General features: G+C 44.6%; 1 protein-coding gene and 1 pseudogene across 2 annotated transcripts in view; one reads left to right on the top strand and one right to left on the bottom strand.

The window, feature by feature from the left end:
* Positions 1-18,144, bottom strand: part of RALGAPA1 (Ral GTPase activating protein catalytic subunit alpha 1) — a 275,949-nt gene that overhangs the window by 195,780 nt on the left and 62,025 nt on the right. For both annotated transcript variants that reach the window (XM_059710675.1, XM_059710684.1), the window contains exons 11-12: positions 7,129-7,326; positions 4,611-4,748 (exon numbers count right to left, since the gene is read on the bottom strand). In XM_059710675.1, coding sequence (XP_059566658.1) covers positions 4,611-4,748; positions 7,129-7,326 — 336 coding nt within the window. The remainder of the gene's footprint in view (positions 1-4,610; positions 4,749-7,128; positions 7,327-18,144) is intronic.
* LOC132228129 (SWI/SNF-related matrix-associated actin-dependent regulator of chromatin subfamily E member 1-related-like) lies at positions 15,609-17,636 on the top strand (annotated as a pseudogene).

Consider the following 18,144-nt stretch of genomic DNA (forward strand, 5'->3'; position numbering starts at 1 on the left):
GACTTTAGGTCCATGGGACAACTCTCAACTAACTGAGCCACACTGGCCAGGGCAAAATAAATTATTTTGTGGACAAACATAAATTGCCAAAAGTGACTCAGGAAGAAATAAAAAAGATGTATGCATTGAAACCATGAATGAAAGTGAACTGGTAATCAAGATCTCCCTGACCCATCTCTGAACACCAGGCCTGGAAAGCTTTACAGGTAAAGTTTTGCCTAACCTTCATGAAAGATGATCCCTATTTTACACAGGCTGTTTGAGAGACAAGGATGAAGAAAAACCACCCAACTTATTTTTATAAAACTATAATCCGATTACCCAAAACAAAAAAAAGACTATATAAGGAAAGTAAATAAAAGACCAATATCACTTATGAACATATGACCGAAAAAAAATAGTAGCAATTCAAATTGAGCAAAATATAATACTTTATGACCAATTAGTATTTACCCCAGAAATGATAGGATGTCTTGACATCAGAAAAGCCTGTTAATATAATATACTCTATCAATAGAGTTAAATGGCAAAAAAAGTATGATCATCACAATGTATTCAGAAAAACCACTCAGCACTTATTACTAAAATAAAATACTTTATTTTAGCAAAGTAGGAAAAAATGTATAATTCCTTAATTTGAAAAAGAGTACTTATCAAAAATATAACAAATGCTATAACAGCAACTGAACCTGAGAAATACTGCCAAAAGCCAAAAACAAGACAAGGGTACTCACTATCATCTCATTGCCCTAAAGGATGCCACTCATTCAAAAGCAAGTGGTGGAGCGGGGAGCAGAGAATGAATATAAATATAAATAAATTGAAAAGGAAAAGACAAAACTGAACTCTGTAGCAATCTGGGAGAAAAGCTTTCCAGACAAAAGAAGATGCAGATATAAGATAACTGAGGTGACAGCCTGTGCAGCACATATGAGAAAAAGCAAGGAGTATAGAACGAGGTAAGAAAGGAGAAAAGGGAAATACATTAAGAAACAGAGACAGAGCATGTGAAGCATAGATTCTCACACTACTAGTGGTAAAAGAACAAGTTTTTTCCACCAATCTTTAGCAGAAAGTTTCTATTATAAATATGATTTTAAAAAAAGAATAGGAAAAAGGAAATGCAAAAAGACATACAAACTCAAACTTTCATTATATTGGATGACTCAGTTTATAAACTTACTCCCAATTTTACAATTATGTTGTGGGCCAGCATTAGTCAGTCTATGGATTACACTCTGAGGAACAATCCTATCTAATAAAAGAGAAACATGGTAATTAGACGTACATCTGCTAACCTTGCAATTGTCTAATCAGGGCGATACGCAAATTAACTGCCAGCCAAGATGGCAGCCGGCAGCCAGGCAGCTTGAAACTAACATGAGGCTTGCTTGCTTCAGTGACGGAGGACTCCAACGTGCCCCGCCTGCCGCTGCAAGCCTCTGAGCTTGCAGTTTGAAACATTGTTACAAATATAGAAGCTAAACAAAACCCCAGAAACCTGCTTTCAGCCAGCCCGGATCTCAGAGCTGGAGTTGATACAGTGTTTCGATTATAGAACCCGAACAAACCAGATACCTGCTTTCAGCAGTGGAGGCCTAAGAGGTGGAGCCAAGCCTCAGAGCTAAAGCTGGCCCAGAATAAAAAAAAAAGAAAAGAAAAAAAGGAGCGGTTGGGAGCTTCAGTCACCCGCCAGCCTGAAAACAGCCCTCAGCCCCTCACCCAGACTGGCCAGGCACCCCAGTGGGGACCCCCACCCTGAAGGGTGTGTGACCATCTGCAAACAGCCATCATCCCCTCATCCAGGCTGGCCAGGCACCCCAGTGGGGACCCCCACCCTGATCCAGGAAACCCTTCAGGGCAAACCAGCCAGCCCCCACCCATGCACCAGGCCTCTATCCTATATAGTAAAAGGGTAATATGCCTTCCAGCACCAGGATCAGCGGAGCCACGAGGCCTCCCAGCACCAGGATTAGCGTGACAGGGGGCAGTGCCCAAACCCCCTGATCGCCCTGTGGCTCTGTGTGTGACAGGGGGCGGGGCCACAACCACCCTATCCGCCCTGCTCTGTTTGTGACAGGGGAAGGCACCACAACCCCCTGATCAGCCCTGCTCTGAGCCTGATAGGGGGGAGCTCCCCAACCTCCTGATCACCCTGCAGCTCTGTGTGTGACAGGGTGCGGCGCCCCAACACCCCCTCCCCATGGGCCCTGCTCTGTGTGTGACAGGGTAGAGCCATAACCTCCCCATCGGCACTGCCCTGAGTGTGACAGTGGCGTCACCCCAACCCCCTGATCGGCCCTGCTCTGTGGGTGATAGAGGGCGGCGCCCCAACCCCCCAACCCCACGGGCCCTGCTGTGTGTGTGATGGGGTAGAGCCTAAACCTCCCCATTGGCCCTGCCCTGAGTGTGACAGGGTGCGGCGACCCAACCCCCTGATCCGCCCTGCTCTGTGTGTGACAGGATGCGGTGCCCCAACTCCCCTATCAGCCCTACTCTGTGAGTGACAAGGCGGAGCTCCTCAACCCCCTGATCGGCCCTGCTCTGTGCGTGACAGGGGGGAGCTCCCCAACCTCCTGATTGACCCTGCTCTGTGTGTGACAGGGTACGGAGCCCCAACCCCCCTGATGGGCCTTGCTCTGTGCATGACAGGGGGTGGCGCCGCAACCTCCCCATCGACCCTGCCTTGAGTGTGACGGGGTGGCGCCCCAACCCCCGAATCAGCCCTACCCTGAGCGTGACTGAGGGTGGCATTGCAACCTCCCGATCCGCCCTGATCTGTGCATGACGGGGGGCGGCACCCCAACTCCCCAATCAGCCCTGCTCTGAGCCCGACCAGGGGCTGCACCTAGGGATTGGGCCTGCCCTCTGCCACCCGAGAGCAGGCCTAAGCCAGCAGGTCGTTATCTCCTGAGGGGTCCCAGATTGTGAGAGGGCACAGGCCGGGCTGAGGGACCCCTCCCTCCCCCCCCCAAGTGCACAAATTTTTATGCACCGGGCCTCTAGTCTACACTAATAAAAGACAAAGATGCTAATTGACCGTACCTTTGCTACGCCCACCAGCCAATCAGAGCGATATGCAAATTGACCCAACAAAGATGGTGGTTAATTTGCATATACCGGCTGGGAGCGAAAACTGAAGACAACTAGAAGGAAGCTAAGCGCTGCAGAAGGGAGCAAAGTAGAGGCGGCGGAGACAGGAATGGAGCCAAGGTGGTGGAGGCGGGAGCCGGGGCGCGGCGGGCAGTTGGGGGTGTGGGGTGCGGGAGACGGCGGCGGGAGGTGGCAGCAGGCGGGGGCAGTGGGAGGCGGCAGCGGAGGCAGCGGTGGAAGGCGGGAAAGGCGGGAGGCGGTGGGGGGTGGGGGGAGACGGGAGGTGGCAAGAGGTGGGAGGCGGGGGGAGGCGGGAGGCGGGAGGCAGCAGAGGCGGGAGCGAAGCCCTATTCTTGCAAGAATCTTCCTGCAACGGGCCTCTAGTCCTTTACAATCCTATGTAATAAAAGCCTAATATGCTAAGTGTCCGGTCATCCGTTCAACCAATCAAAGCGTAATATGCTAATGATATGCTAAGGTCGCTCAACTGCTTGCTATGATGTGCACTGACCACCAGGAGCAGACGCTCTGACTAGTAGGTTTGCTTGCTGCTGGGGTCCGACCGATCAGGACTGCGCTAGATGGGCTGAACACGCCGTGGAGCCCTCCCACAATCCCTCCCCAGCTGGCCAACCTCCCGAGTCCCTTGCTGGTCCTGATCATGCACTGGTGGGGTCCCTCGGCCTGGCCTGCACCCTCTCGCAATATGGGACCCCTTGGGGGATGTCAGAGAGCCGGTTTCAGCGCAATCCTGCAGGTCAGGTCAGGCTGAGGGACCCCACTGGTGCACGAATTCATGCACTGGGCCTCTATTGATGTAAATAAAACCTTATAGACCATTAAAAAGGCTTTTGCTTTTATGATTAATGATAAACTTACTAGAAAGTTTTAAGCAGAAAAATGACATGGTCTGACTTTTTTTAATAGGATCATTCTGGCTATTATTTTGAGATTACCAGGGTGATGGGTGGGCAAAAGTGGAAGCAAAAATACTAATTAGGAGTTTACTGCAGCCTGGCCAGCATGGCTCAGTGGCTGAGCATCAATCTATGAACCAGGAGGTCACAGTTCAATTTCTGGTAAGGCATATGTCCAGGTTTCAGGCTTGATCCCCAATGTGGGGTGTGCAGGAGGCAGCCAATTTATGATTCACTCTCATCATTGATGTTTCTAAATCTTTCACCCTCTCCCTTCCTCTCTCTGAAATCAATAAAGACATATTTTTTTTCCAAAAGTAGTTTACTGCAATAATCCAGATGAAAGATTATGGAGGCCTGGACACAAGAGGTAATGTGAGTACTCAATCCTAGTTCCAATACATTAGGAAAACTGACAGAATTTGTTGTCAAATTGGATGTAAGATATAAAAGAAAGATAGGAAACAAGATGGGCTGATAAAGGTGGTTGGCAAATTTATTACATTTAAAAAATTATATACTCTACATTGAAATACTGAACTATGTTCAAAATATTTAATGATTATGTTATTTTTAAAAAGTAATAAAAAAGTGATTCACCTGCAAAACTGCCTGGGTACCAGCTCGTATGTTTTGTTCTGTGGCTTCTTCAGAGGCATTATGAAGGACATCTTGGTAGGTGCCATTTTTTGCCCAAGTGGAATTTCGAACATGATCAGCAATGTTGGTCCCATTTTCCTGAAGCAAAATACCAAGTTTTTAGTATTTCATTAATTTAGAATTCTATGACAAATCAGTAAGTTGAAGTAACTGGAAATTATTGGATACCACTGCTAAGCATCTTCTCAAAACAGAAGATGTTTTATTTGATTACAAACCCTGTTTGTTCACCAGAGATTACTGTATCATTTCAGATATAGAGACATTTTCCTATGTACTGAATGAATAAACCTACACTCTGTATACTTACACATTTACACAGCCTTGAAAGAGATGAATTTTGTTCCAAAGTAAATGCCTTAATCTAAAAAACTTAAATAAAATAGAAAATTGCTTCTATTTATCCTACTTAAGATTAGTAAAATTCATGTTATCCGTAGAAAAATTCTGATACTTGAAACCACTAAACTTGCAGCTTTCTGCTTGAGTTTTAGCTGTCAAAATCTTACTAGAGATTTCCCTTATCTGTGAAAAGCCACATGAACAGAAATTTCACTCAACGTTGTTCTCTTTCTTAAAGTTACTCTCTAGCTTCTTTCAGCTTTTGGTCACTCACCAGTATCTTCAAATAGTTTGTTTTTTTAAATATTTTTTTCTAGAGCTTATCATTGTAAAAGGCAGGTGGTTTCATCTAATACTTTGCCATTGCCAGGAGCAGCACTGAACTCAGCTCTGAGGAGCCAAAACAATACCTTTCGCATAAGCTCCAGATATCATCTAAATAGTTCTTTCTGAATGATCCACAAGCACCACAAATTAAAAATGTTTAAAAGGAAGTTTATTAACTAAGTCTCCCCCACCTCCCACCCCCCCACCCCCCCACCGCCCCAACTTCCTACCAACAACATCTCTAGCCGCCTTGGCCACCACCACCAAACTTGCATTTTTAAAATTCCTATTCAAGAGTGAATGGCAATGCCCTAACCGGTTTGGCTCAGTGGATAGAGCTTCGGCCTGTGGACTCAAAGGTCCCAGGTTCGATTCTGGTCAAGGGCATGTACCTTGGTTGCGGGCACATCCCCAGTAGGGGGTGTGCAGGAGGCAGCTGATCGATGTTTCTCTCTCATCGATGTTTCTAACTCTCTATCCCTCTCCCTTCCTCTCTGTAAAAAATCAATAAACTATATTTTTTTAAAAAAGAACGAATAGCAACTACCCAAGGAAAGAAACTTGGGACACCTCCCCATTTCTCATTTCTCTCAGCCAATTTAATCACCAAGGTATATTGATTTTACCACCAAAGTAGCTCATATATCAGTCTTTTCCCTTATATTCCTATTGCAACTGCCACTGTCCTATCTTTATCAGGTACTTAGCATCTCCCTTCTGAACTTGGCTAATATTTCCTAACTAGTTTCTTGCCTCCAGATTGGCCTCCAATCTATCTTCCACCTGAGACTTGGTATAATACTCCTGAAATATGTAAATACTCATGCATTTTTCTATTCATAATCCTTTGAAGGCTTTCCAGTGTCTAGAACAGTGATGGTGAACCTTTTGAGCTCGGCGTGTCAGCATTTTGAAAAACCCTAACTTAACTCTGGTGCCGTGTCACATATAGAAATTTTTTGATATTTGCAACCATAGTATAACAAAGATTTATATTTTTGATATTTATTTTATATATTTAAATGCCATTTAACAAAGAAAAATCAACCAAAAAAATGAGTTCGTGTGTCACCTCTGACACGCGTGTCGTAGGTTCACCATCACTGGTCTAGAATGTAATCAAAGCCAATTACAATGGTATACCTGTCACTGAACAGAGTCTAGTTCTTGCCTATCTCATATTTCCTATCATTCTCCCCCACCTGCTCTTAGCTAGAGCCAATTGAAAAATATTTTAAGGTCTCTCACATTTTTGTGGATTCTATTCACACTATGCGGTTCCTTTCCCATTTGTTACCTGCTCCTTACATCACACTACCTTCTCCATGAAGCCTTCCCTAAACTGTTAGATATTACCTCTTTCACACACTAGATCACAGAAATAATATTGTTTTATACTATTTATTTTGTATATTTGTCTTTCTGCTAAATCATAAGTTATGTGAAGATAGAAATAATGTTTTTTCAGGCTTGTATCTCCAAAACTTTCTCAATTGGCATGTTTTATAGAACACTTTGAAATTTGTGGGAGTGTTTTGTTGTCACAAGAAATGAGAAGACCAGAGATTTTTAATAAACTGATCTACGGAATGCTAAACATACTATAAGGTACCTGAGAATCTGCACATAAACAAACTATCCTGTATCCAACATGTCTTACTGAAATTATAAAATATACTAATGTTATCTTTACATTCCCAATTAGTAAATATATGTGTGTTAACATCACACTTTTTAAAAATCTAATCTATTAAATGAATAATAAAGTATGTAAGTCTTATCATTTTACCTCTTCTCTCTTTTCTCCTTCTTCCATTGAAATATCATGGTCTACAACACTGTCAATGCAAGGTAAGTCTGAAGAAGAAATCACAATTTCTTCAGGCTCTTGCATGAACAACGGTTTTTCCTCTTGCTGAATCCATTCTTGATATACTTTTACTACTTTCCTCATTGCTGCTGCTTCACAAATTGGTAATAAAAATGCCTAGTGAAAAAAAGCAAAGAAATGATACTTTTTAGATGCCTTTTACTCTGTCAAAAACTACTAATATATACATTTCTATCCTGTTATAAAATGAGATATAGACCATTTAAAAATATATATGTTTTATTGATTTTAGAGAGAGAGGAAGGGAGAGGAAGAGAGATAATGATGTCAACCCATAAACGAAGAGGTCACCAGTGTGATTCCTGGTTAGGGCACATTGAGCCCTGGTTGTGGGCTCAATCCCCAGTATTCAGGAGGTAGTCAATCAATGATGTTTCTCTCTCATTGATGTTTCTCTCTATATATTCTTCTCCTTTCCTCTCTCTAAAAATCAATAAAAATATATTTAAAAACAAGATTTTAATTGAAACAAAACAAAATCTAACTCTGAGAATAAAAATCACATGAAACAAGTCAACTGATATTTTCTAAGCATATAAAGAAAAAAAATGTTACAACTTTCTTATTTTTTTTACATAGAACAATTTATATAAGTTAAATAATAAAGCAATAATACTTAGAAAATTAAAAGAAATATTTTACAGTTATTCTTTTCTTTAGGTACTTTCCCGGTTGCCTTAACTTTTTAAAAAGGAAATATGTCCTTGTCACTCACAAGAATACCACATTTTCATATCAAAATAAATATTTTTTAAATCCTCACCTGAGGATACGTTTCCCATTAATTTTAAGAGCATGGAAAGGAGAGGGAGAGACGGAAAGAAACACCGATGTGAGAGACACTGATTGGTTGCCTCACGCATGCCCCTGACCAGGGGCAGGAGCCTGCAGCCGAGGTATGTGCCCTTGACCAGAATTGAACCTGGGAGTCTTCAGTCTGATGCTCTACCCACTGAGCAAAATTTCAAAATAAATTCTTTATACAATTCAGGCAACAAAAGTAAAACAGTAAAAATACTCAACCTAATGATATAAAAAGGGTTGAAAATACTTAAAAAAAAAAAGACATGAGGCTAATTCTAACAAATAAAAAGCAATATAAATGTACTAATAGTATATAAAATAGATGTTAAGTAAAAATAACTTCTACAGATGACAAATGCCATAAATAAAAGGTTTAATTCACCAAGATCTATATATATAAAAGGCCAGCGACCAAAATGGCAGAACGACCAGAATGACCGGTGGCTATGATGGGCATTGCAGCAGCCAACCAGCCTGATCCGAGCCCTGATCAGCTCTCCCACCCCACCAGGCCTGGCCCCCGATAGTCCCCCAACATCCCAATTGGGAGCAGGGCCAACCAGCCATCTGCCCACATCCCCTCCCCCTGACTGGCCCTGCCCCAGATTGGCACCCGACCCCAATCAGGGGTGAGGCCAGTTGGCCAACGGCCTGTGGCTCCTCCCTGCCACTGACCCGGCCCAATGGGCCCCATTCGGGGCAGGCTGGCCAGACCCCACCCATGCACAAATTCATGCACAGGGCCTCTAGTATGATTACAAACATGTCTGTTATTTAATTACACAGGTTCAAATTTTATATATATATATATATATATATATATATATATTGTAGAAAAAAATCTATGAGCCCTAGCCAGTTTGGCTCAGTGGATAGAGCGTCGACCTGCAAACTGAAGGGTCCTGGGTTTGATTCCAGTCAAGGGCAAATGCCTGGGTAGGGTGCATGCAGGAGGCAGCCAAATAATGCTTCTCTGTCATCATCTATGTTTCTATCTCTCTCTCCCTATCCCTTCCTCTCTGAAATCAATAAAATATATATTAAAAAAAATACATGAAACTATAAAGGAAAACATAGGCAAAACACCATCAGAGTAGTAGATTTTAACACACCTCTCTCTATAACTTGATATCAAGCTGACAAAATATTTTAAGTGTGGACAAAGAAAAGTTAACAAACACAATAAGGTTGATATAAGACACTTTAATGATTACTGAACTCAAAATAATACATTATTTTCAAGCACATAGGATATTTATGAGAATTGACTACATATTGAACTATACAGTATAATAAATTTTAAGTAATTAGTACTATAAGGACTATATTCTCTGACCAAAAAAATTACTGGAAAAAAGAAAACTAGAATTATATAAAATGTTTGAAAGATATACATTGGTAAGTGAATCATAGGACAAAGAATGTATTAACATGAAAATTAAAAAATATTTAGAAGTAAACAATAACATCAAAATTAGTAGACTGTAGCTATAACATTATTAAGAGGTAATATCATAGCCTCAAAAATGCTTATATGAAAAACAAAATGTGAGGCTAAGATTAATTAGCTAAAAAAACCCACCAAAATAAAATCAAGAAAAGGAGAAAGAAAAAAAGCAAAAATTAATAAGAGAAAAACAAACAAAATGGAGAAAATTTTAAAAGCAAAAGTTAAGCCCTAACCGGTTTGGCTCAGTGGATAGAGCGTTAGCCTGCAGACTCAAGGGTCCCAGGTTCGATTCCGGTCAAGGGCATGTACCTTGGTTGCGGGCACATCCCCAGTGGGGAGTGTGCAGGAGGCAGCTGATATATGTTTCTAACTCTCTATCCCTCTCCCTTCCTCTCTGTAAAAAAAAAAATCAATAAAATATATTTTTAAAAAAATAAAATAAAAGCAAAAGTTAATTCTTTGAAAAGACTAATGAGAGTGAGGGAGTGTGAATGAGTGAGGGAGCGAAAGGGGAGTACATATGTAGTTTATGTGTGTGTGAGTGAGGTACAGTTACATCCTTCAGGAATCTTGGGGGCTGGCAGACTGGGCTCTCCTAGATGGGAAGACCCTGCTACCGCTGCAAGCACTCCTGGAGCAACCAGCTCTGGCACAGAAACCACACCATCTTGAAGGGGAGAGCTGCTGTAACTAGGAGCCCAGCCTCACCGCCACCCAAACTGGCCTCAGACACCATCCTGGACCCTCTAGCCACTCTGACCAAAGACCTGCCACCTCATCTGCAGACCCACAGACTCCGAGACTGCAGCCTCCCCGGCCATAGGCTCCTGTGAGCCTGGAGTGCGCTCCCCTCCTGCTAAGCCTGATGTTTCAGACAGAGGCCCCATGCAACTTGGTGCCTGGAACATTCAGTGAGTCTCAGAGTACATGACCCCTCCCTTCCCCACCAACCCCGCTGTTTCAGCCTTAGGACCATGGAACTCAGTTCCTGCACCCCTTGGTGAGACTTGGAGTACACGCCCCTCCCGCCAAGCCCGCTGCAGGACCCGTGCTACTGGGCACCTGGGCCCCTTGGTGAGAGAGTGCACACCTCTACTACCAAGCACACTGCGGGCTCCACAACCCAGTATAGTCAGTGCCTTTGGGCAGTGTAGGGTCCAACCCCGACACTGATAGAGGTTTCACCTGGTGCACACTCTACCCCCAGCCCAAGTCAAAGCTGCTAGTGCAACCTGCTGTGCCCAGCCACAGGTCATAGTATCACGCTGCATGTGCACTGCCAGAGGGGCCTAAGGCACCATTCTGCCTTGGGTGCCGGTGCCGCACAATGAATTGCATGCTAGAGGACTCTGGGCCCTTACAGGGAGTCACACACCAGAGAACTGTGCATGTGCCCCCATTGACCCCGTGAATCTGAGGTGGATAACTGAGGGTCCAGGACCAGGGGAGAAGGGGGTATAACTCAGAGCAGAGACAATAAAGGTGTGAAACTCAAGGCAGACCCAGCCTCTGGTCTATTGAGTCCCAGATCACTGAACCGCTAGGGTCTTCAACACCTGAGACCACAAGCAAGGAGCCCAGGGGCAGAAAGAGACAGTAAAAAAGGGGGAAACAGAAACAACCTCCAAAGGAAAGAAAAGGAGGAGGCACCAGGAAAGGAACTAAATGAGATGGAGGCATGCAATATGTCAGAAAAAATTTCAGCATAAGGGTCACACAATTCATAAACCAGAGGGATAAGAAAATCAACAACTTATGTAAGGTGCGTAAGGAAATGAAGAATGATATATCTACAATAAAAAACACCATGGAAGGTTTCAAAAGTAGACTGAAGAAGTGGAGGACCAAATTAGCGAATTAGAAGACTGGGCAGTAAAACACACCCAATATGAACAGCAATTGGAGGAAAAAAAATTAGAAAGCAAGAGGAGAGCTTCAGGGAGCTTTGGGACAACATGAAACAAAGTAACATCTGTATAATAGGGGTACCAGAAGGACAACAAGAGGAGCAAGGATTAGAAAACCTATTTGAAGAAATAATTACAGAAAACTTCCCTGATTTTGGAGGGGGTGAGGGGGTGGGTGGGGGTGGGGAGAGGGAGTCACACAAGCACAGAGACTAACAAAATGAATCCAAAAAGACCCACACCAAGACAGGTCATAATTACAATGGCAAACATTAACAAAAAGAGAGAATCTTAGAGGCTACAAGAGAGAGGCAGAGAATTACATACAAGGGATCTCCCATTAGATTATCAAATGATTTCTCAACAGAAACACATCAGGCCACAAGTGAATGGAATGAAGTATACAAAGTGATGCAAAGTAAGGGACTGAATCCAAGAATACTCTTCCCAGCAAGGAGAAATCAGGAGCTTTGCAGACAAAAAAAAAAAAAAAAAAAGGCTAAAGGAGTTAATCACTGCCAATCAAGAAATGCAAGAAATGCTAAAGGGATTGCTCCAGAAGTAAGAAATAGAAATGGCAGAAGGAACACAGGAATACAGAATAAAAATAGCTACAAATAAGTATCTATCAATAATACCATTAAACATAAATGGATTAAATGCTCCAATCAAAAGACATTGGGTGGCTGAATGGATAAGAAAACATGACCCAAATATATATGCTGTCTACAAGAAACCCACCTCAGAAAAAAGGGACTCACACAGACTGAAAGTGAAGAAACGGGAAAAAAAATTTTCAGGCAAATGGAAATGAAAAAAAACAAGTTGGGGTAGCAACACTTGCATCTGAAACAATAGACTTCAAAGTGAAGGCCATAACAAGAGACAAGGAAGGTCACTTAATACTAAAGGGATCGATACAAGAGGATATAACTCTAGTAAACATATATGTACCCAATGCAGGAGCACCCAAATACATAAAAAAAAACTTCTGGAAGATATCAAGGGAGTGGTCATTGTATTACAATCATGGTGGAGAACTATAATACCTCATTGACATCACTGGATAAATCCTCTAGGGGGAAAAAAATCAACAATGAAACAGCAACCCTAAACAATTCACTAGATCAGATGAACTTAATTGACATCTACAGAACATTTCACCCCAAAGCTATGGAATATACATTCTTCTCAAGTGCGCATGGGACATTTTCAAAGAGAGACCACATACTGGGACATAGGCAAAGTCTCTTCAAATTCAAGAAGATTGAAATCCTATCAAGCATCTTCTTATATCACAATGCCATATAAGATATCAATTACAATAAAAACAATTTTTAAAAATCAAACACTTGGAGTCTAAATAGCATATTATTAAACAACTAGAGGCCGGGTGCATGGATTCATGCACACTGAAAGTAAATTAATTAGAAGGTGGCTGGTGAGGCAGGACTGGGTGAGATGGGCCAGACATGCCCTGGCACCAACCTCCTATAGTCTCTCCCTGGCTGGCCGCACCTGGGGCAGTGTGCCGGGGCTTGAAGGGTATCTGTGGAGTGAGCGGGGTCTCTCAGGCAGGTGGGGTCCCTTAGCCTGGCCTGCGGGGATCAGGCCAAAACTGTCAGTGCAACCTCCCCCAAGGGGTCCTGGAGTGCGAGAGGGCATTCTGCAAAGTTGCTGTCCTTCAGCAGCTCCTGTGTTCAGCATGTGCCCCCTGGTGGTCAATGTGTGTCATACCTACCGACCGGTTGGCAGTCACTTAGCCTTTTATATATATATAGACTAGGGGCCCGGTGCACGAAATTCGTGCACTGGGTGTGTGTGGGGGGGGGGGTGTCCCTCAGCCCAGCCTGCCCCCTCTCACATACTGGGAGCCCTCAGGCGTTGACCCCCATCACCCTCCAATCGCAGGATCGGCCCCTTGCCCAGGCCTGACGCCTCTGGCCTAGGCGTCCAGCCCGGGCAGCGGGGACCTGCAGTGGCAGCGGGGGGCGCCGCGATTGCGCGGGCTCCGCCCCTGCCCCTGCAGGATGCCTCTGGCTGAGGCGTCCGGCCCAGGCAGCGGGGACCCGCAGCTGCAGTGGCCCCGCGAACGTGGGCTTCGCTTTAGGCCCAGGCAAGGGGCCCCTAGCTCCTGGGACTGCCAGCTTCGACCGTGCCCAGCTCCCATCGCTGGCTCCACCCCTACTTCCTGCTATCACTGGCCAGGGCAGCAAAGGCACCTGATTCTCCGATCATGGCTGGGGGGCAGGGCAAAGGCGGCCCCAGGGCCGCCTTTGCCCTGCCCCCAAGCTCTTAGCTCCCCGCTGGGTTTCCGATCACTGTCAGTGGCAGGGGGCTTCTTCCTGCTTTCCCTTTCGCCTCCCTGCATTGTGCCTACATATGCAAATTAACCGCCATCTTGTTGGCAGTTAACTGCCAATTTTAGTTGGCAGTTAATTTGCATATAGCCCTGATTAGCCAATGAAAAGGGTATCGTCGTACGCCAATTACCACTTTTCTCTTTTATTAGTGTTGACTAGGGGCCCAGTGCACAAAAATCTGTGCACTCAGGGGGCGGAGGGGGAATCCCTCAGCCCGGCCTGTGCCCTCTCACAGTCTGGGACCCCTCAGGGGATGACCACCTGCTGTCTTAGGCCCGCTCCCAGGCGGATCAGGCCTAAGCTGGCAGTCAGACATCCTTCTGGCAGCCTGGCAGCCCTCAGGGGATGTCCACTTGCCAGTGGGCAGCAGGCCTAAACTGCAGTCGGACATCCTTAGCGCTGCTGAGAAGGCAGGAGGGGCTCCCACCACCACCGCTGTACTGGCAGCCATCAGCCTGGCTTTTGGCTGAGCAGATCTCCTCCCATGTGAGAGCGCCCTGACCACCAGAGGGCAGCTCCTGAATTGAGCGTCTGCCCCCCGGTGGTCAGTGTGTGTCATAGTGACCAGTCATTCCCAGTCATTCTGCTGTTAGGGTCAGTTTGCATATTACCCTTTTATATATAGGATAGAGGCCTGGTGCCCTGAAGGGTGTCCCAGATCAGGGTGGGGGTCCCGCTTGGGTGCCTGGCCAGCCTGGATGAGGGGATGATGGCTGTTTGCAGATGCTCACACACCCTTCAGGGTGGGGGTACCCACTGGTGTGCCTGACCAGTCTGGGTGAGGGGCTGAGGGCCGTTTCCAGGCTGGCAGGCAACTGAAGCTCCCAGCCTCTCCTTTTTTTCTGTTTTTTTGTTTTTGTTTTTGTTTTTTTTATTCTGGGATTTATTTACCTTCTATAGCTGTCACTGGAGCTGAGAGACAGCTCCAGCTCTGAGGCTGTGGCTAATTGAAACATTGTTGCCATCACTGCCACTCTAAGCTCTGAGGCCAAAGCTGGCTGAAAGCAGGTTTCTGGAGCTTGTTTAGCTTCTATAATTGCAACATTGTTTCTTAGACTGCAGCTCAGAGGCCGGCAGCGGCAGGTGGGGAACGTTGGCTTCCTCCATCACTGGAGCAAGCAAGCCTCCTGTTCACTTCAGCTGCCTGGCTGCCAGCCGCCATCTTAGTTGGCAGTTAATTTGCATATCTCGCTGATCAGCCAATGGGAAGGGCAGCGAAGTTACAGTTAATTACCATGTTTCTCTATTATTCGGTAGGATGATTGGGTTACCAAAGAGATCAAAGAAGAAATAAAAAACAACCTGGAAACAAATGACAATGAAAACACAACAATCCAAAATTTATGGGACACAGTGAAAGCAGTCCTGAGAGGGAAGTTCATAGCATTACAGCTTTACCTCAAAAAAAACAACAAGAAAAAGTGGTAATAAATTATCTAACTCTACAACTGAAAGAATTAGAAAGAGAGCAACAAGAAAAGCCCAGAGTAAGAAGAAGAAAGGAAATAATACAGATCAGAGTGGAAATAAATGACTTAAAGATAAAAAAAAAAATACAAAAGATCAATGAAACCAAGAGCTGGTTCTTTGAATGAATAAACAAGACTGATGAACCTCTAGCAAGGCTCACCAAGAAGCAAAGAGAGAGGACCCAAATAAACAAAATCAGAAATGAAAGAGGAGAAATAACAACAGACCCCACAGAAATACAAAGGATTGTAAAAAAAAAAATACTATGAACAACTCTATTCAAAAAAAACTGGTCAACCTAAAAAAAATGGACATATTCCTAGAAAAATGCAACCTTCCAAAACTCAATCAGGATGATTAAAAAATCTGAATAGGCTGATAGCTATGCAGGAAAATGAAGCAGTAATCAATAAACTTCCAGCAAACAAAAGCCCTGGGCCAGACTGCTTCACAGGGGACTTTTACCAAAATTCAAAGAACTAAAACCTATTCTCCTGAGATTATTCCCAAAAATTCAAGAGGAAGGAACACTTCTAAGCTCTTTCTATGAAGCCAGCATTGCCCTAATCCCAAAACCAGATAAAGATACTAAAAAGAAAGAGAATTATAGGCCAATATCTCTGATGAACATAGATGCTAAAATCCTCAACAAAATCCTAGAAAATCAGATCCAGCATTACATTAGAAAGATCATACACCATGACCAAGTGGGATTTATTCTGGGGATTTACCATATCTGTAAATCAATAAACATGATACATCACATAAACAAATTGAGAGACAAATATCAATTAATGCAGAAAAAACATTTGACAAAATCCAACACACTTTCTTGATAAAAACTTTCAGCAATGTGGGAATAGAGGGATAATACCTCAACATAATAAAAGCCTTGTATGACAAACCTACAGCCAACATCATACTCAATGGGCAAAAACTAAAACCATTTCCCCTAACAATAGGAACAAGACAGCGATGCCCACTCTTACCACTCCTGTTCGGCATAGTACTGGAAGTGCTAGCCATAGCGATCAGACAAGAAGAAGAAATAAAAGGCATCCAAATTGGAAAAGGAGTAAAACTGTCATTACTTGGAGATGACATGATATTATACATAGAAAACCCTAAAGACTTCATCAAAAAGCTACTTAACAAATGAATTCCGCAATGTAGCAGGATACAAAATTAACACCCAGAAATCTATGGCTTTTTTATACACCAATAATGAACTCACAAATAGTGAAACTAAAAAAAGAATACCAGAGCACCTGTCACTGGCTACGTGCACTTCCTGAATCAGAGGCGAGAGCAGATTCGCACGCACCACCCAGACCTGCCCTTTCCTGAGATCACCAAGATGCTGGGTGCCGAGTGGAGCAAACTGCAGCCCACAGAGGAGCAGCGGTACCTGAATGAGGCCCAGCGGGAGAAGCAGCAGTACATAAAGGAGCTTCGCGCTTACCAGCAATCAGAAGCCTACCAGATGTGCACCGAGAAGATCCAGGAAAAGAAGATCAAGGAAGAGGACTCGGGCTCTGGGCTCATGAATACCCTATTGAATGGACACAAGAGTGGGGACTGCAATGGCTTCTCCACCTTTGATGTCCCCATTTTCACTGAAGAGTTCTTGGACCAAAACAAAGCTCGGGAGGCGGAGCTGTGGCGCCTGCATAAGATGAACGTGGCCTTTGAAGAGCAGAATGTGGTGCTGCAGAGGCACACCCAGAACATGAGCAGCGCGTGAGTGCCTGGAGCAGGAGCTGGCGCTGGAGGAGCGGCGGACGCTGGTGGTGCAGTAGCAGCTCCAGGCTGTGCGCCAGGCGCTCGCTGCCTGTCCTTGGCACCTGCGAGACGCCCACACTCAGCACACTGGACTCTATATGACTCAGCTGCATGGAGCCACTGAGTGGGACCCCGTCCAGCACAAGAAGTTCATGGTCCGCATCAAGGAGATCCTGGCCCAGGTTGCCAGTGAGCACCTATGAAGGAGTTGGTCAGCTCGTGGGGATCCAGAGAAGACCAAGCTTTGCTCGTGGTCCCCACCCCATGCAGGAGGGACGGGGGTCCACCCTTTGGAGCCAGGCCCAATCCTGCACCTTGGGAGCTCCAGCCCCTAACATTATTCTACACCATCCCCTAGCTTTCAACCTCCCCAGCACCACAAATCCAGAAAAATCACCTGCCATGCACAACACACATAGAACCCCATGACCTCATAGAGCATGTCATACTACAGGGCAGTGGGAACACCACACATGGGCAGCATGACCCAGGACACAAGAGGACCAACAGCAACTCTCCACACTGGTGTAGGGAGGGTGACACAGGCTACAGTGGCTCTAGGGATCTGCCCCAGGACACAGGGCAGTGAAAACCCATACCTGACACACAAGGAGGGACTCCCCGAAGATGCTGACCACAAGGGCCCCACACAAGCAGGCACACTGCAGGACATGCTCTCATGCTTGGGTGAGAGCCTTCTCCCTGTGGCCCTGGACTTCCTGCACCTCAGAATGCAATAAACAAATTCCTAAAAAAAATAAACTTATTCAAACTGACACAAGAGCTAGAAAACCTGAATAATTCTATAAGCTTTAAATGTTCCCACAAGGAAAATATTCCAACAACATTTGTCAAATATCTTCTTCCCATTTATCATATATTTGTCAACACAAACCCTAAACTTGGCAACTAGAACCACTGCCAAAGCTGGACAAAATGTTACAAGTTTGTTTCTTTTACAAGGCTAATGCTGTCTCATACTTTGTTTTACATATTAATAAATGTGTAGGACATGAAGATTTGCTTTGCCTATAGAGCTCCTGGCATGTGAAGGAAATATTGCATAGACTAAAGAGCACTGACATGGGAACCAGATCTGGGAATTTTAGTCCTTGGTCTACCACTTACTTGCTGTGAG

This window comes from Myotis daubentonii, chromosome 1 (assembly GCF_963259705.1).
Source record: "Myotis daubentonii chromosome 1, mMyoDau2.1, whole genome shotgun sequence".
Lineage (NCBI taxonomy): Eukaryota > Metazoa > Chordata > Mammalia > Chiroptera > Vespertilionidae > Myotis > Myotis daubentonii.